At 38.3% G+C, this 18,763-nt stretch overlaps 1 protein-coding gene across 1 annotated transcript; it reads left to right on the forward strand.

Moving 5' to 3' along the window:
* gpc2 (glypican 2) lies at positions 1-18,125 on the forward strand (the record flags this gene model as incomplete). Its single annotated transcript, XM_024283559.1, is given in 11 exon segments — positions 1-218; positions 1,519-1,677; positions 3,477-3,611; positions 5,184-5,359; positions 5,448-5,528; positions 5,613-5,778; positions 7,942-8,072; positions 12,769-12,915; positions 13,191-13,327; positions 17,498-17,670; positions 17,749-18,125. Coding segments are annotated over 11 exon segments (1,755 nt in total). The 3' UTR covers positions 18,021-18,125.
* Between the last annotated feature and the right edge of the window lie 638 nt (positions 18,126-18,763).

Here is an 18,763-nt window from a genome sequence, read left to right on the forward strand (position 1 = left end):
GCCCCAGACTTATATCCTTAAGTGGCTGTTTTGTGTCAGGATGGATCCCCAGCTCTTGTTGTCAAGCCGCCGGCTGCTGCTGCTGCTCAGCTCGGTCGCTGCCTTGTCTGTGGCCCGGAGCCCCGCGGCGGCTGCGGGCAGAAGCTGCGCCGACACCCGGCAGGTGTACTCGGAGAAGGGCTACAGCACCAACAACGCTCCGGTCACTCAGATCTCCGGTAAGGCGTAGAGCAATCCATTGTTTATTATGCTTATTGAAATTCATGAACAATTTATTTATTTATATACATATATATAAAAGTTATTATTATTTTTTAAGCCAGAAGGATGAGTCAGTGTGTTGTCTGAAATGGGACAGAAATATCATCTAATAGTCCCACCATAAATTATTGTAACTGCAACACAACACAGGATAACTTATAACGTCCTTACACAGAGACTAAACGCATCAAAAAGTAATTTTTTATGTCTTTTTCTTATTAAACATTTTATTTTCTATCACAAAATAATTAAATATAACAAACAGAAAATAATAAAGTCCCCCAAAAAGGAGAAAGTCTTCATTTTTATGAAATATAAAGTGGTTTTAAACCCACTGATAAAGCCAGAAGTATATAATTGTGATTTTATTTGTTAAGATTATTGTTTTTTATGCTTTTCAGGAACAGCACCCATATGGTTTAAACAAATCCCAGCCGCCCCCTCCTCCCCTCTCTATGGTCTAAATAGAATGATTAAGGGGAAGAGAAAATTGCCAACACCGGTGCAACAAAGAACCTCGCCCCTAATTAGTCTCTGCCCACTGTGAAACGCATGCATGCAGCCCTGCCCACGGGCTCTGTTCACGGCTGATAGTCTGCAGAAAGGAAAGATTACAAACAGTTTGATTTAAAGTTTGTTTAAGGGGGCTGGGATGATGGATAAAAATGAATGTGATCACGGTGCTAAATAGTCTGCTGACCTCATAGAGACACAAGAAAAGTCATAAAGGTTTGACATGTCTGCTCATGTAGCCCCACTGCAGAATTGATTGATTTTTGTTTCCCTGTGTGTGTGCCGGGCTATCTCTGCCTGAGTCTTGGCTCACTGTCCCGTGGGCAAGGGGGGGAGCAGATGGCCAGGAGAGGTAGTTTGGAAATGGAAATGCAGGAATGAGGACGGCCTAATGGTGAAACACACTGAGAACAAAAGATACAAAGAGGAACCCGGGCCAGGGTGCTGCTGAGGAAGAGACTTTGCACTGATATGATGAAGAAGCTGCATATTCATGCATGGAACGTAAACACTGCAGCCTGCTCTCCCCCGTCTCATCCTGCAGGATGTTCGCATTCATTATTACCTCTGACAAATCAAAGAGCAAACCTGGCTGACAAAGAGCTCCAGATTGGAGCTGAATAATTCATCCAGGAATATTGTTTTATTTGCTCTTCCGTCATCAAGCTGATGAATACTAATAAAATCCTAACATTGTGGTGGATTCATCCCTTGACCCAATGTTCCCTTCTGTTGGTGGGACAGGAGAGCACCTGCGACTCTGTCCTCAGGACTACACCTGCTGCTCCAGTCAGATGGAGGAGACGCTGGGCCTCCAGAGTGAGAGGGACTTCCTCAAAGCGATCGAGGAGAACAGTCAGTTCCTGCAGACCACCTTCACACAGAGACACCGCAGGTTTGATGGTGAGAGGCCAAAAAGAGAGAAAATTTAAGGATGAGGGAAAATCTGAGCCTTTATATCCATTTACAAGTAGTAAACTCTCCAAAACATCAGTGTTGAGGAAGTGAAATCTGAAATTTGAATACCAAAGCATCATTAAATGGTCTTTTTGATGATTATGCTGTTTTTAACTAAAATTAATAAGCCTGTCCTTTTCTAGCTCATAGTTTGAGTCTAAATTCCTTCACTTGTCTCTACTTATTACATGATTGAGTCCATTTGCCTTTTTTAGAGCTGTCTGAATCTATAATTATAACATCCAGTGCCCTATTCAATTCCCAAAAGTCTCTCCAAAAACCGTGTGCATCGATGTTCACTAGCTAATATATAGACCACGATGCACTGCGTTTGAATGCTTTTCCTTTTGAAAATGATGTATTTTCATTTCTTTTTTATAAATTTTCCAAGTTTTCATTATCAGACAGTAGATTGATTATAGTCTTTGTAAAAAATTCCTATTTATTAGACTTTTACTTTGGAAAATTGGTGATGTCATGTCTACTGTTTGAAAAAATAAGAACTAAGCATGGTGTCTGAATGTCTGCAGAGCAGCAGTGGCTCATCACATATTTACCTCTGAGTTGTGGGAGGTTTAAGCAACCCCAGACCCCCTTCCCATCACCCACAATTGAGAGCTCAGCCTAACATTACTGGTGCAAGAAAAATGGCGAGCAATATCAGAGCTATCCTGTAGAACTGGGTGACACTGAGAATTTGGTATCGATCCGACTCCAATATCAATACCAATATTTTTGTAAATGTATATATTTTTTTTAATGCCATATATCGATAAACATAAAAATAGAATGAGGACAATATTTTCAATTAAATGGAAAATAGTTTATTAAAATAAATCCTTATTGAAATTAAATAGGAGGTAAAGAAGGGAATGTAAAACAGTCAACAAACCAAAGAAACAAGTAACTATGAAATAAAAATGAACTTAACAATATAAAAGAAATACTGGTAGAAATATAAACAATTTCTAACTTCTTAGCGTTAAAATAGAACATTAAAAACAGGTGAAAAGTAACTTGTCAAAATTTGATTAAAATTTCAGCTCAGACGATTAAAACAAAGACGTTCATGGATCTATTTGTTTGTAAGTTGATGCATAAGAATGGAGCAGAACTGGGAGCTGTTTGCCTACTCAGCATATTTTCTACGTTACAAATTTTCAAACAGTAATTTGAAATACTCAGAAATCCAACTATAAGCTTAATTTTCTTTCTTCCTCTCCTCCATCATAAGGAAAACCCTAAAAATCTGATTTTTATTGGAGTGGGTCTTTAATTAACCACTATCAATTGCATGATAAAACCTTCCAGAAATGGTCTTCATTAGAAAAAAAAAATGAAGCTCGTTGCCTTTTTTATGTGACAGAAAACCACCCAAGCTGTGAGGACTGTCTGTGCTTGAAGGAATTCATCTTTAATTATATTCAGCTGTTTGTTATTACAGCAGGAATGTAGGAGCCTCCGCTGAATCTTTGAGTTCTCCTCCTACCTGCTGGGAAATGTTTTCACCTTTTTTTCCCAGCTCATACTTTTATATAATGTATCCGATGAGTCATGTAAAAAAGACTGAGAGTAGGAGAGTGGATATGAGACTTGAAGACAGAGAACATGTTGAGCGAGCGAGTGAGTGTGTCTTCTCCAATCTGAACGTGTTACCTTGATGCTGTTTGGAGTCGGCGCAAACCTGGCCGAGGCGTGTTTGTGAAAGTAGCGGCTGTTATTTATTGCTTTTTCTGTCTCTGCAGAATTCTTCAGGGAGCTCATCGACCTTTCAGAGAAGTCCATGAACCAGATGTTTACCAAGACCTACGGCCTGCTCTTCACTCAGAATGCACACATCTTTCAGGAGCTGTTTGTGGAGCTCCGCAGATATTACTCCGGTTGGTTACATCATTCTTATCAATTCAGGTGTTCCCCTGGTTTTTGTAGAGCAATACTTACTGAAAAAGCAATAAAGATAAAAAAGACCATATTTTTTTTTACAAAAATAAAAAAATTGGAGAAAACATCAACTAGAAGTTTTTTCCTCCTTTTAGGATCTGACAAAACCATGAAAAAACATTTTTTTCCTTCAATTAACTTTTAAGGGGGAGCCCACATGCTTGGAGGAAGTAAAGAAAAAAACTGAGGGAACAAGATTCCCACAGGAGCAAAGCCATCTCTATTTCTGTTCTGGATCTCTCTGGCTTTGGCACAATAGCGGCCCACTGAGTCCATCTGCAGCCTGTTGCTGCTTCCTCAACCTGCCAGTTTGGACTAAATCAGAGCCGTATTGTACCTGCAGACTGCTCAGTCAGACCTTCATTCTTGTATGGAGGCTGGCAAGGGTCCAAAGAGACAGAATGCAATGTTGTTTTACTCTATTTAACAGTCGTCATGCAAACAGAAGGGACAGCAAATATGCTGCGGAAAAGCTCATTTGTGCTGTTTTGTTTCATTGTATGTTTCTGCTAGGTCAGAGGTCGGCAACCTTTCACAGTAAAAGAGCCATTTGGGCTCATTTTCTACTGATCAAAACCTAGAAGGAGCTACACAGTCTTACTTTAACCTCTAAGAAAATCAGATTAGCAATCATGACCTTCTTTTTTTAATAAAAAATATGAATTATGTCCTTTTTTGGCCCAAACAATAGTAAAAAGAACCTAGCATCTCTCAAAATGTGATTTTTTTTTGTAAAACTTATTTTAAAAATAAAAGTCAAAATCTCAGTACAGCTCAGGGCATCTAGTAACCAGTGTTGTTCAGCATAAAATACTGTAATATGTGCGTTTAACTCATAAAAGATCAAACTTTTTACCAAAGTTTTGCTTTGCATATAAACATATGAATACTGAGCATTCTGGAGGTATAATTGAGCAAACACGACGTCTTCAGGTCAACAGAGATATAAAAACCTACATAGTTTATCATCTATGTGGATCTCAGCCATCAATTTATAAATTAAACTAATCTAAATAAAATAATTGCTAATTAAGTAATCCTTACTTTAAAAAATTGATATTTTATTTTTCTTTCTTTTTTCCCTCAGCAGTCTTACACTGCTGGGTTTTGTTATTTTAGTTTGGGGTAGGACCTTGGTAGTCTTAGTTTGCAAGCTTTGTTTATTTGTTTCTTTAGGTGGCTCTGGAGCTGCAGGTTGCAGACCCCTGCAAGAGGTTGCAACAAGCAGAATGTATATTAGTCTGTCCTGAAAAGTGTAGATTTTTTTCCAGAAATGATCTGATCTCCACAACAGGTCAATGCAAAAGTTAGTTGCTTTGATGCTCCCACTTTCTTCAGCTGCTTCTTTCCAGATATCCGCCTACTTCTTTATTTTCTAATTTAAAAAAGGATTTTTTTAATATAAGATGCATCACTCTTTTAACAGTGATTTAGGTACTTCAACCTCACTGATGCACACTAAACACATGTTTATGTGATGAATTCTTGCTTTGCTGTTTTGTTTTCTGCAGGAAGCAGCGTGAGCCTGGCTGAGGTCCTCTCGGATTTCTGGTCCAGGCTGGTGGAGCGGGTCTTCTCTCTGGTCAACCCGCAGTACCAGTTCAGTGAAGACTATCTGGAGTGTGTCAGCAAACACGCTGAACAGCTGCAGCCCTTTGGGGACGTGCCTCGCAAACTCAGAGTACAAGTGCGTACATAGATTTAAAAAAAAGCTCAACATTGTAGCCTGAATACGTTTTATGCTTTATTTGCTGTTGTTTTGGTTCCACATCTAGGTTTCAAGAGCGTTCATCGCAGCCAGATCTCTGTCTCAGGGCTTGGCTACTGGGCGGGATATAGTAAACAAAGCAACAAAGGTGAGGGTGTTTGTTGATTTACTCGTTTGATTTAAAGAACAAAAATGATTTCCAACCACGTGTTTCCTTTGCTGTTCTCGTCAGCTGACTGCAGATCCAGAGTGCGTGCGTGGCCTGATGCGTCAGTGGTACTGCCCTCTGTGTCGAGGCATGCCCTACCTGCAGCCGTGCCACCCCCTGTGCCTTAACGTGATGAAGGGCTGCCTCGCCAACCAGGCTGACCTCGACACAGAATGGAACAATTTCATTGGTGGGTGAGGAAAGAACTTGCTTTTTGGAAAAACTGAAACAATATTGCATGTTTTTTAAAAAACATATTTATTTCCTTTGGGTACGTTAGACAAGAATATTAGTCCTCTTCAAAGATTTTAAATTTTTTATAAGCTTCAATAAGTTTTTCCCATTTTTGTTTCTGATTAATTTCAGAGTATTGAGGTGATTGTCCACCAAGTATCTTTTAAAAGCTAATTTGTTTTTTTATTGCTCCATTTACATGTATAAAGAAATAATTAGGCTAAAATCAAGAGATTATTGATTGCAAAATGTTGTTAATTGTCGAGTAAGGTCATTCCAAATATATCTTCTCTTTTTAGGGGTTGTGGTAAAAATGATTTTCTTGATAGCCAAACCTGGAGGTCATCCCAAAAAGTATTAGAGTAAACACAATAAAAAATAGATGATTTGTTGTTTCAATAGTGTTATCAGAAAAGATACACTTGTTGTTGTCCAAATTAAATTTTTGTCCAAGTAATTTTCTGAAAGGAAACAGATTTCTAAGAATTTTGAAAGGCACTTATTTTGTGTCACATGTCAAATTAACAGTAAAATATTAAGAAACATTAAATTGGTCAAATGTTAAGCTTGACATGTTTGAGATTTAAGTTTAAATTTTATAAATAACATTTTACATTTTGGTCCAATCTTTAATGTGAAAGCCCCATTAGTCGTCACGCACTTAAATGTGTGAAATTTGTTCTCCCCGTTTGACCTATTCCCTGGGGGAGCGGTGGGGAACCATTCAGTGCAGGGGTGTCAAACATTATCCGGCCCCCCATATGGTTTAATCCGGCCCAAGAAAAAATTGTTTGATGATAAAACATAGCAAATTGGTTAAAATGTATAAAATCAATCAAGACGTAAATAATTGATTTTTAGTAAACTGCAGTTTCCTTTTCTGTTTTTTTCTTTTTTTTTGGTCATTTTATGTAGATGTGATAAAAACAAAATGACGTCCAGTCATAAGCTTGCTTCTTCCAAGTCAAAATCTGAATACATTTCTGTCAACTGCCATGCATTATTATTTACAGCTTTAAATTCCACATGAATAAGAAATATCTAGAATTTTTGGTAAAAAAATTGAACTAAATCGTATCCCCAAAAAGTTAGTTAAATCCTTTACGTATCAATTCGTGAACCATGTATTGAAATGCGTATCGAATAGTGCGATAAGGAAAGACACACACCTCTATTAATGATTGAGAAATAACAAATTCAAAACCTTTATTTTAGAGAAAGGTCCTAAAAAATCTTAAGCATACTGTAACTTTTCAACCGGAGAAAAGCGGCGCTTGAGCTGGAATGATGTTGATCGTGTTAACGGTTGAAAAGTTACAGTATATCAAAGAACATAAACACTGGAGCACTTGCTATCTTAATTTGCTATCAAAATACTAGTAAATTTAGTGTTTTTGCCATTGTTGTTGCTACTTTTTCCTTTTTTGTTTCCACTGATGATCCATGTTTACCGTCTGATCTCAGCTGTTCTGTTCAATTCAATTTAATAGAATATTTAATGAAAAATAATAAAAACCTCAAGTGGCATTATCAGGAAGTGACACTAATAATATGATGACGGTCTGAAACTATTAAAGCAACATCTCTCGTTTAAATGCCATCACTTTTAGACTTTTTTTGCAGCCATTTGAATTTTTTATCCAGAAAGACTACGCTGAAATAGTTTACTGTGCGCTGAGGCTCATTTGCTTTAGCCTTTTTTCTGCTAATGAAAATCTCCTCCATTAATCATTCATGCCTCGCTGCTCCATCATAACTGATCGGTCGTCTCGTGTTCTCCTCCCGCTTTCATCAAACCTTTACATTCTTTTCCTTGATGTCAAATGCCTTTTTCTTCTGCATCTACTGCACCCAAACCTATTTTTGCCTTTTAGTTTCAGCATGTAAAGCAACCATTCTTCTCCTTTTCTCCCTCTTCTCTTCACATGAGCAGAGCTCCCAAAGTGATGTAAATCACAGCCCTTTGGTTGGTTAAACAGTGAACAGAACAGCTGTTGACTGCTCAACAAATGCTTTTTTTCTTCTCTTTTTATCTATTCCCATGGGAAGTGTACTGTGGAAGTCAGAAGGAAGCTCATTTTTCCGTGTTGTTCCTTTTTTGTTTTGTTTTTTCTTCCAGATGCTCTGTACCTGGTTTCAGAGAAGTTGGAGGGGCCGTTCAACGTGGAGCTCGCTGCTGAATCCATCGCTGTGAAAGTTTCAGAGGCCATCATGTACATGCAGGAAAACAGTGTTAGCGTCTCCACTAAGGTTAGTGGACTAAGAGTTTTTTTCTTCTCTTGTTTTACCAACTAATACAATAAAGCAAGAAAAGAAAAACAAGTTTCTTATAAATCTACGGAAGCCGAAAACGGCCTGGTCTATTTTTTTACTTTTGTTTTTTATCGTTTTCTCAAGAAAACTCACTTCTTGGGAACTTTTCTTGGGAAAATTAGGATTAAACAAAACAGAACAAAACAAAATTAATTCACCTTAATATAAACAACAGTTAGATTCATGGCTACTACACGTTGTCTAGTCTGATGAGTCTCTATTTGGTAGGAATTGAAACTATTCAGTTGTACAATTTTTGATCCAGATTTCCAACTCAGATGAAGAAAACAAAGACGTACATGGATCTACAGTATTTGTCTGCAAGTGGATGTATCAGAATGGAGCAGAACAGGAAGCTTGTGACCCGCTGTTTATTTTTTATGCCAGAAACACAATCTTTTATTAAACTGCATTTTTTTCCATTTGTTTCTGATTCACAACAATTTAAAGGGGCCGTACCATGAAAATTTTACTTTGATGTTTTAAGTCTGTTATACTTTTCATTCCTCACTATAAAGAACCCCAAAGCGGTATTTTGATCTGTTTATGCATTTAAGAGTAATCCTCTAAAAACCTGCAGTCTGCAGCAGCCCCTCCCATACCCACGTATCGTGCTGATGTCAGCACGATTTGAAAAAAATCTGTGCTGCAAGCTCCGCCCCCAGACCACAACAAACACACCAACTTTCTCAGCGGAGCTGTGGTGCCAATATAGTTATAATAATTGGTGCAACTGTTTACTTGTCAGAACATTTATTTTAACACCACTGAAAAACGTATAACTGGCTTTTCTGTGTCGGTGCGCATGTGCGGGCTGCGGGGTGCTGCTATCACCTTATCTTAAAAGCTCTATTGTAGTTCCAACAGAATTCTCTTAAAAACAATGTTGCAACACCACAACGATGAGACACGGAAACTCATTAAAATGTGGTTGGAGGAATTTATACTCAACACAACTTTTAACGTGATCCACATTGATTCTACCGACAGTCAATATGTCACAAAGCGTGTGTACCTGTAGCCGTAGCATCCCTTAATAACTGTCATGCAGGATTCCTCTGCGGTACCAAAACTGCAGTAAAAAGAGTTTAACCTTCATACAGACGCTCAAAATCCATCAGCAAAATAAAAAGTTTGAATAAGTGAAAAATCCTGGGAAGCATTTGCAGACTGCGGCGGATCCATCTTTCTTTTTGTTTTGACCCGCCCCCACAACTGCTGGCCAATGACTGAAGAGATCTTTAGTCATGTGGTTTTGTTTACAAGTTTGGTCCAAGGCTTGGGTAGGATCATTGAGGGTCTATGGGCAGGCTCAAGGATGACATTGTAAAATGGGTGGGACCGACAAGGAGCAAAAGGCGGAGCCTCAGAGATCGATTTATTTTACTTCCGGGTATAAAAACAGTCCACAAACATGACTCATATTTCATAAATAATTTGTTTTTCAGTGTTCCCAAGGTAATATAGGATTAAATACAGTATATGGATATAGTTTACTCTGAAAGGCTGAAGAAAATCATGGAATGGCCCCTTTAAATAAATAAAAAAAAAATTGGAAATGTAATTTTAAGCTTAATTTTCTTAATATATGTCCTCCATCATCAGAAAAATGCCCCCAAACCACCCTTTTCATGAGAGTTGGTCTTTAACAGGTGTAGCTCTGTACTGTTAAAACACACGACCTTTAGCAGGTTTTCCAAACCCGAGTCCTCGGAGAACACCGTCCTGCGTGTTTTCCATCTTCCCCTGTTAAGGCACACCTGATTCACATCATCATCAGGCTCTGCAGAGGCCTCATCAAAAGCAGGTGTGTTTGAGCAGGGTAGGATTGAGGAAAAAAAATGCAGGACAGTGTTCCCCCAGGACCTGGGTTGGGAAACACTGACCTATAAGATGTGAGGCGGAGAAACGTTGCAGTAATAAGAGCTGGAGAGACTGCTCTGCTGCTTGTGTTTGTTGTAGATACCCATGATGCAAACAAGGGCAAAAATAGGGTTTACAGAGCTGTTACCAGCCTGTGTGCAAGTTTAAACATGTATTTGGTGTTTTTCACATGTTCTTATGACAGTTTTCTGATGATGGAGAACATATATTAAAGATTAAAATAGTGTTTCTGAGTATTTCTTTATTCAAATTGTGAATCAGGATCAGACAAAAAATGCTTGTAGTTGTTCCAATATTGCTCGCCGTTTTTGTTGTTCGGTTTGGGTTGTAAACTTAACTCATAAACAGATGGATAATGGGAAGTGGTGTGGGCCTACTCCACAGCAACAGTCCAGCCTACAATTCAGAGGTGAATTTCCAATGAACTCCTCCCGCTCTGGAGAAACTACATCCTTGAAAACGACAGAATCATCATAATTGAAAGACCACTTTGAAAAAAGATAAATAAGTGGATCAGAATAGGACTTTAAATGAACTGTAACAGAGCATGGTCACAGCCTCATCTGTCCCTGCAGCATCACTCAGATGCTCCTCCTTACTCCCATCACAGTGATCTACTTCTGATTGGCCTCTAAGTGGATCAAAGTCAGAGCGGCTCGTTTGAAGCCGCACAGCGAAGTGTTGGAAAGTCGCTTCAGAGGTGGAATGTAGGCTACAAAAACGGGGCTACTTTTGCTAATTCAGAATGAATCTTTTTATGCTTATAGACAGATGTATCCGTTAAAATGTGGACAATAGTATGATTATAGTCACCACTGAGAAATTGTGCCAACAATGACCTAGACCAGTGGTTCCCAATCTTTTTCAGGTCACTGACTGGTCCGAATAGAGCAGACGTTGGCATTTTTAAGTTTACTGTTTCTGAGAATCTAGTTTCAAAATAAAATTCTACTGCAAGAAATTTTGTTTGAAAAGGTTTAAAAGTATCAGTAGATTTTCTTTATACAGATGATGAAGATTCAATGAAACAAAGTTGTTGATTTGTAGAAGTCGTTTTTGATTTTAAAAAAGTCCCACAAAAGAAACATTACATGATTTTTTTCCTCATAGAATGTCATTTTAACACTCATCCAGGCTCCAATTATCTTTCAGGGCAACAAGTTTGATTATATTTTGTCTTTACATAAATCATTATTCATTGGGTATTATTTTAACACAAAAGAACATTTTCCATGCTAAAGTTTCTAAACAGATACCTAAATCAACCTTGTTGTTGGAAAATTCTCAAATTTTGCTTTTACAAATTTCCACAAATTAGCAACTTTATTTGATTGAATCTTAATTCTATGTAAAATGTTTAAAGTTTGTGATGAAGATTTTCCTTTTACGTCAGTGTGGAGGCTAACAATTGGACGCTAGCTTCAGCTATGTCTGACTTGGTGCGATGGATAAATAAAGCAAAATGACGCAATCGTCATAAAACTGGTATTTTCAAAATATAATATAAATGTGAATCCACTATGTCTCCGATTTGTTTGTGTGTAACATTTGAGAGTCTGTTGCCGCGTAACAGACAGAGCGGCTTCTACATGAGAACAACTGTCTCAATCATTACACATGTTGAAGAAGACTCCCGGTTTTGTCAGGAAATAGCAGCTTTATTGTTCTTTAAAGTCGAAGGCTCTTACTTGGTTTCCTTACTAGCTCTTTTCACCCTGACGAAACTTTCCAATTATGTTGATTTTTTTTATAGCTTTAAATCTTTTGGCTACTAATTTAGCAATCCAGCTAGCCGCTTTAAGTCACGTGGTGAAGATAGATGTTTTGAACAGATTCAAGTAGTTTTCCAAAATAAAACTTCATTCAGGATTAGAAAGTAAACTTAACAGAAATAATCAAAGTTAGCACATGTATTTCTTTTGCTTTTCAATCTGCAGATTGGCCTCGGTCTGCAGCTCGGAGGTTGGGGACCACTGACTTTGACCTTTTTGATGAGGGGCAACAAACTCAATCGCACGAAATCCAAAACACACCCTAGATCGCGGGCCGAACAGGATAAACAATTATGGAAAACTCTACAACTACATTTTTAAAACTGTAACTTTTTAACATAATTATGTTATTATATATTACTAGATATCTAGCATTACCAACAATAATGCTACTGTGAATACTGTGAATTTGGCAACTGAAGATGCTGGAATTGATAGTTAAAAACGCTGAAGTTGATAGCCAGCTTAAATATTAGCTAAATATCAAATTAGCCTTAAAAAAGGAGTTTAGCCAAAACAGCAAGCATGTAGCTGAAATTTTAGCTAAACTCCAAAATAGCCTAAAAGAATCTTAGTAAATGCCAAAAAAGTCCAAAAAGCTATCAGAATGCCAATTTTTAAAACTTTAAAACTGTAACTTTTCAACATAATTTAGAATAATAAAAAGGTCGGAATATTATTCCAGAATAAATCAATTTAAACCTCAAATAACTTTTAATATTTTACTCTCCATGAAAATATTTTTAGTCAAAATTATTCAAGTTAGAAATGAGAGCAAGATAACATCGGACCATTAAAACAATAAAATAAAATGATCTGGAGGGCCGGATCCGGCCCCCGGGCCTTGACCTTGACACATGTTTTAGATTCACCTATGGATCTTTTAGATTTCTCCAGCCTTAGGGAGCATGGCTTAAAGCAAGTGTTTACTAAACTGACTTTCTCCTGAGTTAATGTGTTGTGTTTTTGGATTTTAGGTGTTTCAAGGTTGTGGAGCCCCAAGGCCATCTCCAGCACGGTCCAAACGCTCCCCTAAAGAGTCAGGAGGCAACCGGAGGCCCTTCCGCACCTACACACCCGAGGAGAAGCCCACCACGGCCGCAGGCACCAACCTGGACAGACTGGTGAGGAGCAACACTCCTAAGCAATAACTGAGAGCGTAGTTTGTCCAGATGGAACATAAGCTTGAGCATCTGAAAGCAAAGAAGAGATGAAATCAAGAGAGAGGAGGGTCCTCAGGGGTATTTATTTATGAGACAGAACAGTATGAGACTGACCCTGAGGCAGCGTTAAGACAGCTTTTCTTCGTCCAGCCTGAGCACCACGTACGTTTCCTCCAGACAGGGATGCTTCAGAAGCAGCTCTGACTCACCAGCCGTTTCCGTCCACCTCCACGCAGGTCACTGAGCTCAAGGAGCGACTGCGGCCCATGACTGGCTTCTGGGTGTCCCTCCCACAGACCATCTGCAACGACGAGAAGCTAGCCGCCGACGTCACGAATAGTGACCGCTGCTGGAACGGGCAGACCCGGGGGAGGTGAGCAAGATCCAGCACAAAGTGGCTGGAGAGAGGGGGGGGGGTTAACTAAAAGCAGATGAGTGAAGGAGTCATGGTGCAGAGGTGGAGGGTTGCATCAGATGGAAGGAAGTTTATTTAATTTAGCTACCACCAGTCACCCACATGCACTCTGCTGTGTGGGTCGGCTGCTGCTGCTTCCAGGCGCACAGATGGAGGCTGACGCCTTTGTGCACAAGTGAGAGGAAAAACAGGTCTGCACGGCGGCGGCTGGTGCTCCAGCCGCATCATCAGACATTCGCATGAACAGCTTTAACCCTTTAACGCCCTTAAACACTTTCCAACCGTTAACAGGATAATTCCAGCAGAAAAGATTTTGTGTTTAAGCATCACCAGCGACACCTCAGGTGTTAAAGCGTTAAAGAATAACTTTTTGGTGTTTATAACATATTCTATTGGCATTTTTCTGATGATCAAAATGTAATATGGTAATATATAAAGAAATTAATCCTAAAATGTGAGTTTTTAATATTTTTCATTCAAACTTGCAGTTCAAAAAAAATTATTTTTGTGATGTAGAAGCTACAATCAACAGGCTGCAAGCTCCCCGCTCCATTCTGATACATCCGTTTGAAGACTAATAGATCCATGAACATCTTTGCTCTCCTTGTCCGAGCTGGTATCTGGCTCAGAACTATACAGCTGGATAGCTCCAATACCGCTCACCATTTTTGTTGAACCGCTGATGTTAGGTTGGAGTTATGAGGAGGCTGTAAGTTAGCATGAGAACAAGTAAGCAAAGGGATGATGGGAAGTCAGGGAAGGCTTACACCATGTCAACAGTTCTGCCCAGAACTCAGAGGTGAATTTCTAATGAACTCCTGCTGCTCTGCAAAAACTGTGTCCTAGAAAATGACACAGTTTGTAAAATTTTGGCTAAAAAAGCCAAAACCTTAATTAAAAAACAACTCCCAGCCAGCAAGGCCAATTGGGCCCCATATGGTTTAAAAAATGGGCAGAAAATGTGGGCCCCAAAGGGTTTGTCTACAGTTTCTGTGGTGGCTCCACCTGTGTTTGGCACATTAGCTTCAGTGGGCACTCAGTGGGTCGGCTCGCCGTTCGGTGGACAGCGTTGTGCGATAGCAAACTCCGCTGTATCGACCTAGCGAGCTCTGCTGTATTCAATTCAATTCAATTCAATTCAATTCAATTCAATTCAATACAGCAGAGCTCGCTAGCTCGATACAGCCGATATGGAGCCCATTTAAGCCAATGTTAAGTGTTAAAAGTTAAATTACAGTACATCAAATAACATAAACACTGGAGATCTGGCTAAAAAGACAAAACAGATCAAATACAAAAATAAATTTTTAAAAATTAATGTAGGTTTATACTTATTTATATAAATGTGTACCTGCTTATTCAACCAAAAGTAAGTAAACAGATAAACAACACTAAATATAGCCATGCAAACTGAGGGAAACCCGTTTTAAACCAAAATGTTGAACCGTGTTTGTGTGTGTGTAGATAACCTAAAAGGACAGGAGGTTTTTAAAACCAGAAATTCAGAACAAAAATGAAGGAAGAAATGTTTCAGTGCAAGGTATCAGATTATGGAATAATCTTGAGAAATCAATAAGAGTCCAATTCAGTTCATACATTTAGAAAATATGTGATGCGACAAACACTCAGACATTATAAACTATATGGTCTACATGGATACTGGGAAAAGGTTTTACATATATATATATATATATATATATATATATATATATATATATAAGCATTTAATGTCTCTTTTTTGTTGTTTGTTTGGTTTTTGTTGTTGTTTGCTCATACAATAGGAATTATAAGGCTGTTGGGAAAAGGTGACATCAAGGAAAAAAAATTCTGAGACATTTGATGTTTTTTTTTTTTTTTGCTTTTACTAATCATTTGATCAACTTATTTTCTATTACAAAGAGATATATTTGGTTAAAATAGTTGGATTTATTTTGTTAAATGGGGCAGAGATAATAAGTCAAGAATATTTTGTAATTTATTGCTGTGTGCTATGAAAATAAAAAAAGTTCGACAACATCATTAGCATATTTCTATAAAAGAAATGCTGTCTTTCATATTTCTATTATTATGTATTCACTGCCAATCACCGATTTTTAAAAACGCACAAACAATTAACACATTTTTGTGTAGATGAGATTCATTTGCTATTTCTTACATTAACACCTCTTTACTTTAGTCAATTTATTCCTTAAAAATCTACATTTGTTGTACAAGAGCTTTTGTTTCCCAGAATGCTCTTTGTGTTGCAGAGGCTTTAGCTGAGGGGTGGCATGATGGGGCAGAAATGAGGCTCCTGCTGTTTCATCTCCACCCCCTCTGGATCCAGCCCCCACATCATGTATTGATTTTTTTTTTTGAAGCAGCCCACCGGTCAGGCTGCTCAGACAGACAAAGCACAGAGGCAGAGAGTGTGTTTGTGTTGGGGGGGTCACAGATTTGGGGGGAGCATGACAGGTTTACGTCAGTCAGACTGGTGGGCTCAGGATCCGCCTGCAGGCACTTTGTCTGTGCAGAGTGTGTATGTGTGAGTCAGTTGTGTGTTTGAGAGAGTGTAATGGGTGTAGGGGGGTTGAAGGGTGTGTCCTGTGCCCAGCTGCGTCCTCCACCTCCTCCACCTTTGTTTTCACAGAGGTGGAGCTGCTCCGTGAAAGCTTGCAGATACTGACGGTCAAAGCCAGTTTTACATTATACATTTTGAAGTATTGCTTTTTTGTGTGTTACTATTGTTAAGATTGTAGGGGTAAAGAAAGGAAAATACATGGATCTGTCATTGATTCTCCAGGTTGTTGGGCATAAAAAGATTATCTTGGTGTGTAATGTTCATTATAGGGCTCGGCTATATTAATTGTTATTAATTGAGTCACATCATTAAACAGTTTTCAGCTTCTTCAGCACATTTTTGTGCTTAGAAAGTTGCACCAGAGTGTGAAAAATTCAGTATATGGAGATAAAACAGTCTCACGCCGATTTGTGCGTAGCTTTGAATTTACGTGTGCGTAATTATTCATACAATACATTTTGTGCATAAGTACAAAAATTATGAAATTCAAAAAAATACAATTTACACATGCACACGTAAAAATTACAACAGCTTGAAACTAATTACACATGCAAATCTTTACAAATTACTCACAAATTGTTTGTTACATGCACACCAATCCACATTTACGCACGAATCTGATGTGAGACTCTTTTCCCGTTTTCAAGATTTGTCCATGAATGATGCGTTTAAATTTGAATTAATCAGAATACCCATTCTTGCTCTGATACATTCTACTTTGCATGTTTTTTTTTATCCTTATCCTTTATCCTTTATTTATTTATAGACATTTTTGTCTATATCACAAGGTACTCAAGCTATAAACTATCCAATCAGATTTCTCAGTAAAAGCATGTGGTGGTGACTGGCCCCGCCTCCCATTTTTGATTGACAGATTCCCCCAAGCTGCTTTCAGTGGGAGGGGTTTGGACTTTGAACAAGCCAGAACAAACTCATTCATGATTGGCGACAGTAGTTCCTCTGAAAACGTGACTCAGACGGACTCGGACTAATTGCTGCCGAGGGATTGCAATATCACGGTAGACGTATGAGGACGTGACGCCAAATGCTTTAGCCTGATTTTGCAAGGACTGGAAGTAAGGCATTTCCTATGGGATACCTCAACGCTTGTCCAGTTCATATAAACAGTCAATGAATCAGATTTGTGTGTAAATATATTTTTTGTGTGTGCGTAACAAGCGATTTGTGCATATAGTTAAGCTGTTGTCATTTTAATCTGTGCATGTGTACATTGTACTTTTTTGGATTTCATAATTTTTGTACTTATACACAAGATATATTGTTTGAGTTACAAGTTACAAAAGAATTACACACACACAAATTTAAAGTTAAGCACAAATCATGGATTCTGCGTGCACAAACTCAAAGTTACGCACAAATCAAGAATTACGCACGCATAAATTGGGGTGAGTCTATTTTCTCTCCATAAATTTGGGCTAAAATGGAGTAAACCATTTTCTTAGTTACACTTTTAAATCCGGGTAATATCACTTCCTGTCGGCCATGTTTCTTCACTTTTTTATGATGCTCAATTTTCATTTTTTGTTTTTTTACCCGTGAATATTAAGGTATCTGCCAGACGTGACGGGTGACGGGCTGGTCAGTCAGATCAACAATCCTGAGGTGGAGGTGGATATCTCTCGTCCAGATGTGAGGACTAGGCAGCTGATCATGGAGCTGAGAGTGGCGACCAACAAGCTGAAGCACGCTCTGAGTGGACAGGACATGGACTTCATGGACAGTGAGTGTTCCTGACTAAACTCAGTTAAAGTTGTTTAATTCTCCATGCTTTACCGAAAGCTTTTTCTTCCTGTTTCAGGCGAGGAGGGCAGTGGCTCCGGGGGTGAAGACCATGAAAGGTACAATGATGATTGGCCAGATTATGGGCCTTATTCTCCACCGCACAGTAAACCCCCACAGAACCCCCCACCCGGCGCTGGAAAGTCTCCTCGAGGTCGAGACAAGAACGGGCCCAAGTGGAACCGAAACAACAGCAACACCCGGGTTCCCTCTGCAGCCAGTTTGCTCTCCTTTCCTCTAGTTCTGCTTTCTTTGCCTTTCGTGGTTGCTGTTGCCCCCATGTGGAGATAGCTGGTTATTACAAAGGAAAATGAAATAGGAGCAACAGAGATACGCTGTATTCTATTTTGGTACACCAGCAGGAAGAATACGAAATAAAAACATGAATAAAAATAATTTCACTGCACTAAATTATTACATAAAAATCTGCAGGGGTTCAGTGTTTGCAGTCTTCTCCTCTGTGACTTTTTTTATCTTTGCCCCCATGTGTACACACTTGGTTACTACAGCCCAGGGAAACAAAACGTTTTAATTGAAACGCAGGCAGAAAAAAACAGCAAAAATTAAATTTACTCATTAAAAACCTTCTTAGTGCACAACAAATAAATATAAAAAATCCAACCAAATGAAACATTTCAGTTACAGCTTAACACAAAAAAAACCTGAATGTCATAAAATCTTTTGCTTCTTTGGAACTTTATTATGTTTTTTTTTTGCTAATGATCTATAATTGTATTTAAGTAATTTATTTAATCAATTTTTAGAGATTAAAACAAGGTGTTAATTTTAAACGTGTGTTATTAAATTATTTTTTCATTATTATTTTTGTATAGCTCTTTTAATTGAGTTTGTGGGTTTGATGTTATATTCTTCCTAAAAAGAAGGAAACAAAAGAAAAAAAAGTCATGTTTTATGTAAAATGTTGGTCATTTCATTACTTTTTAAAAACTATTTTGTAAGCCTCATCCAGAGATTTACAGTAGATTTGTGTTTGTGTGTTTGTATTTACTACAATCTGCTGACTAGTTGAAGAG

This window comes from Oryzias melastigma, linkage group LG10 (assembly GCF_002922805.2).
Source record: "Oryzias melastigma strain HK-1 linkage group LG10, ASM292280v2, whole genome shotgun sequence".
Taxonomy (NCBI): domain Eukaryota; kingdom Metazoa; phylum Chordata; class Actinopteri; order Beloniformes; family Adrianichthyidae; genus Oryzias; species Oryzias melastigma.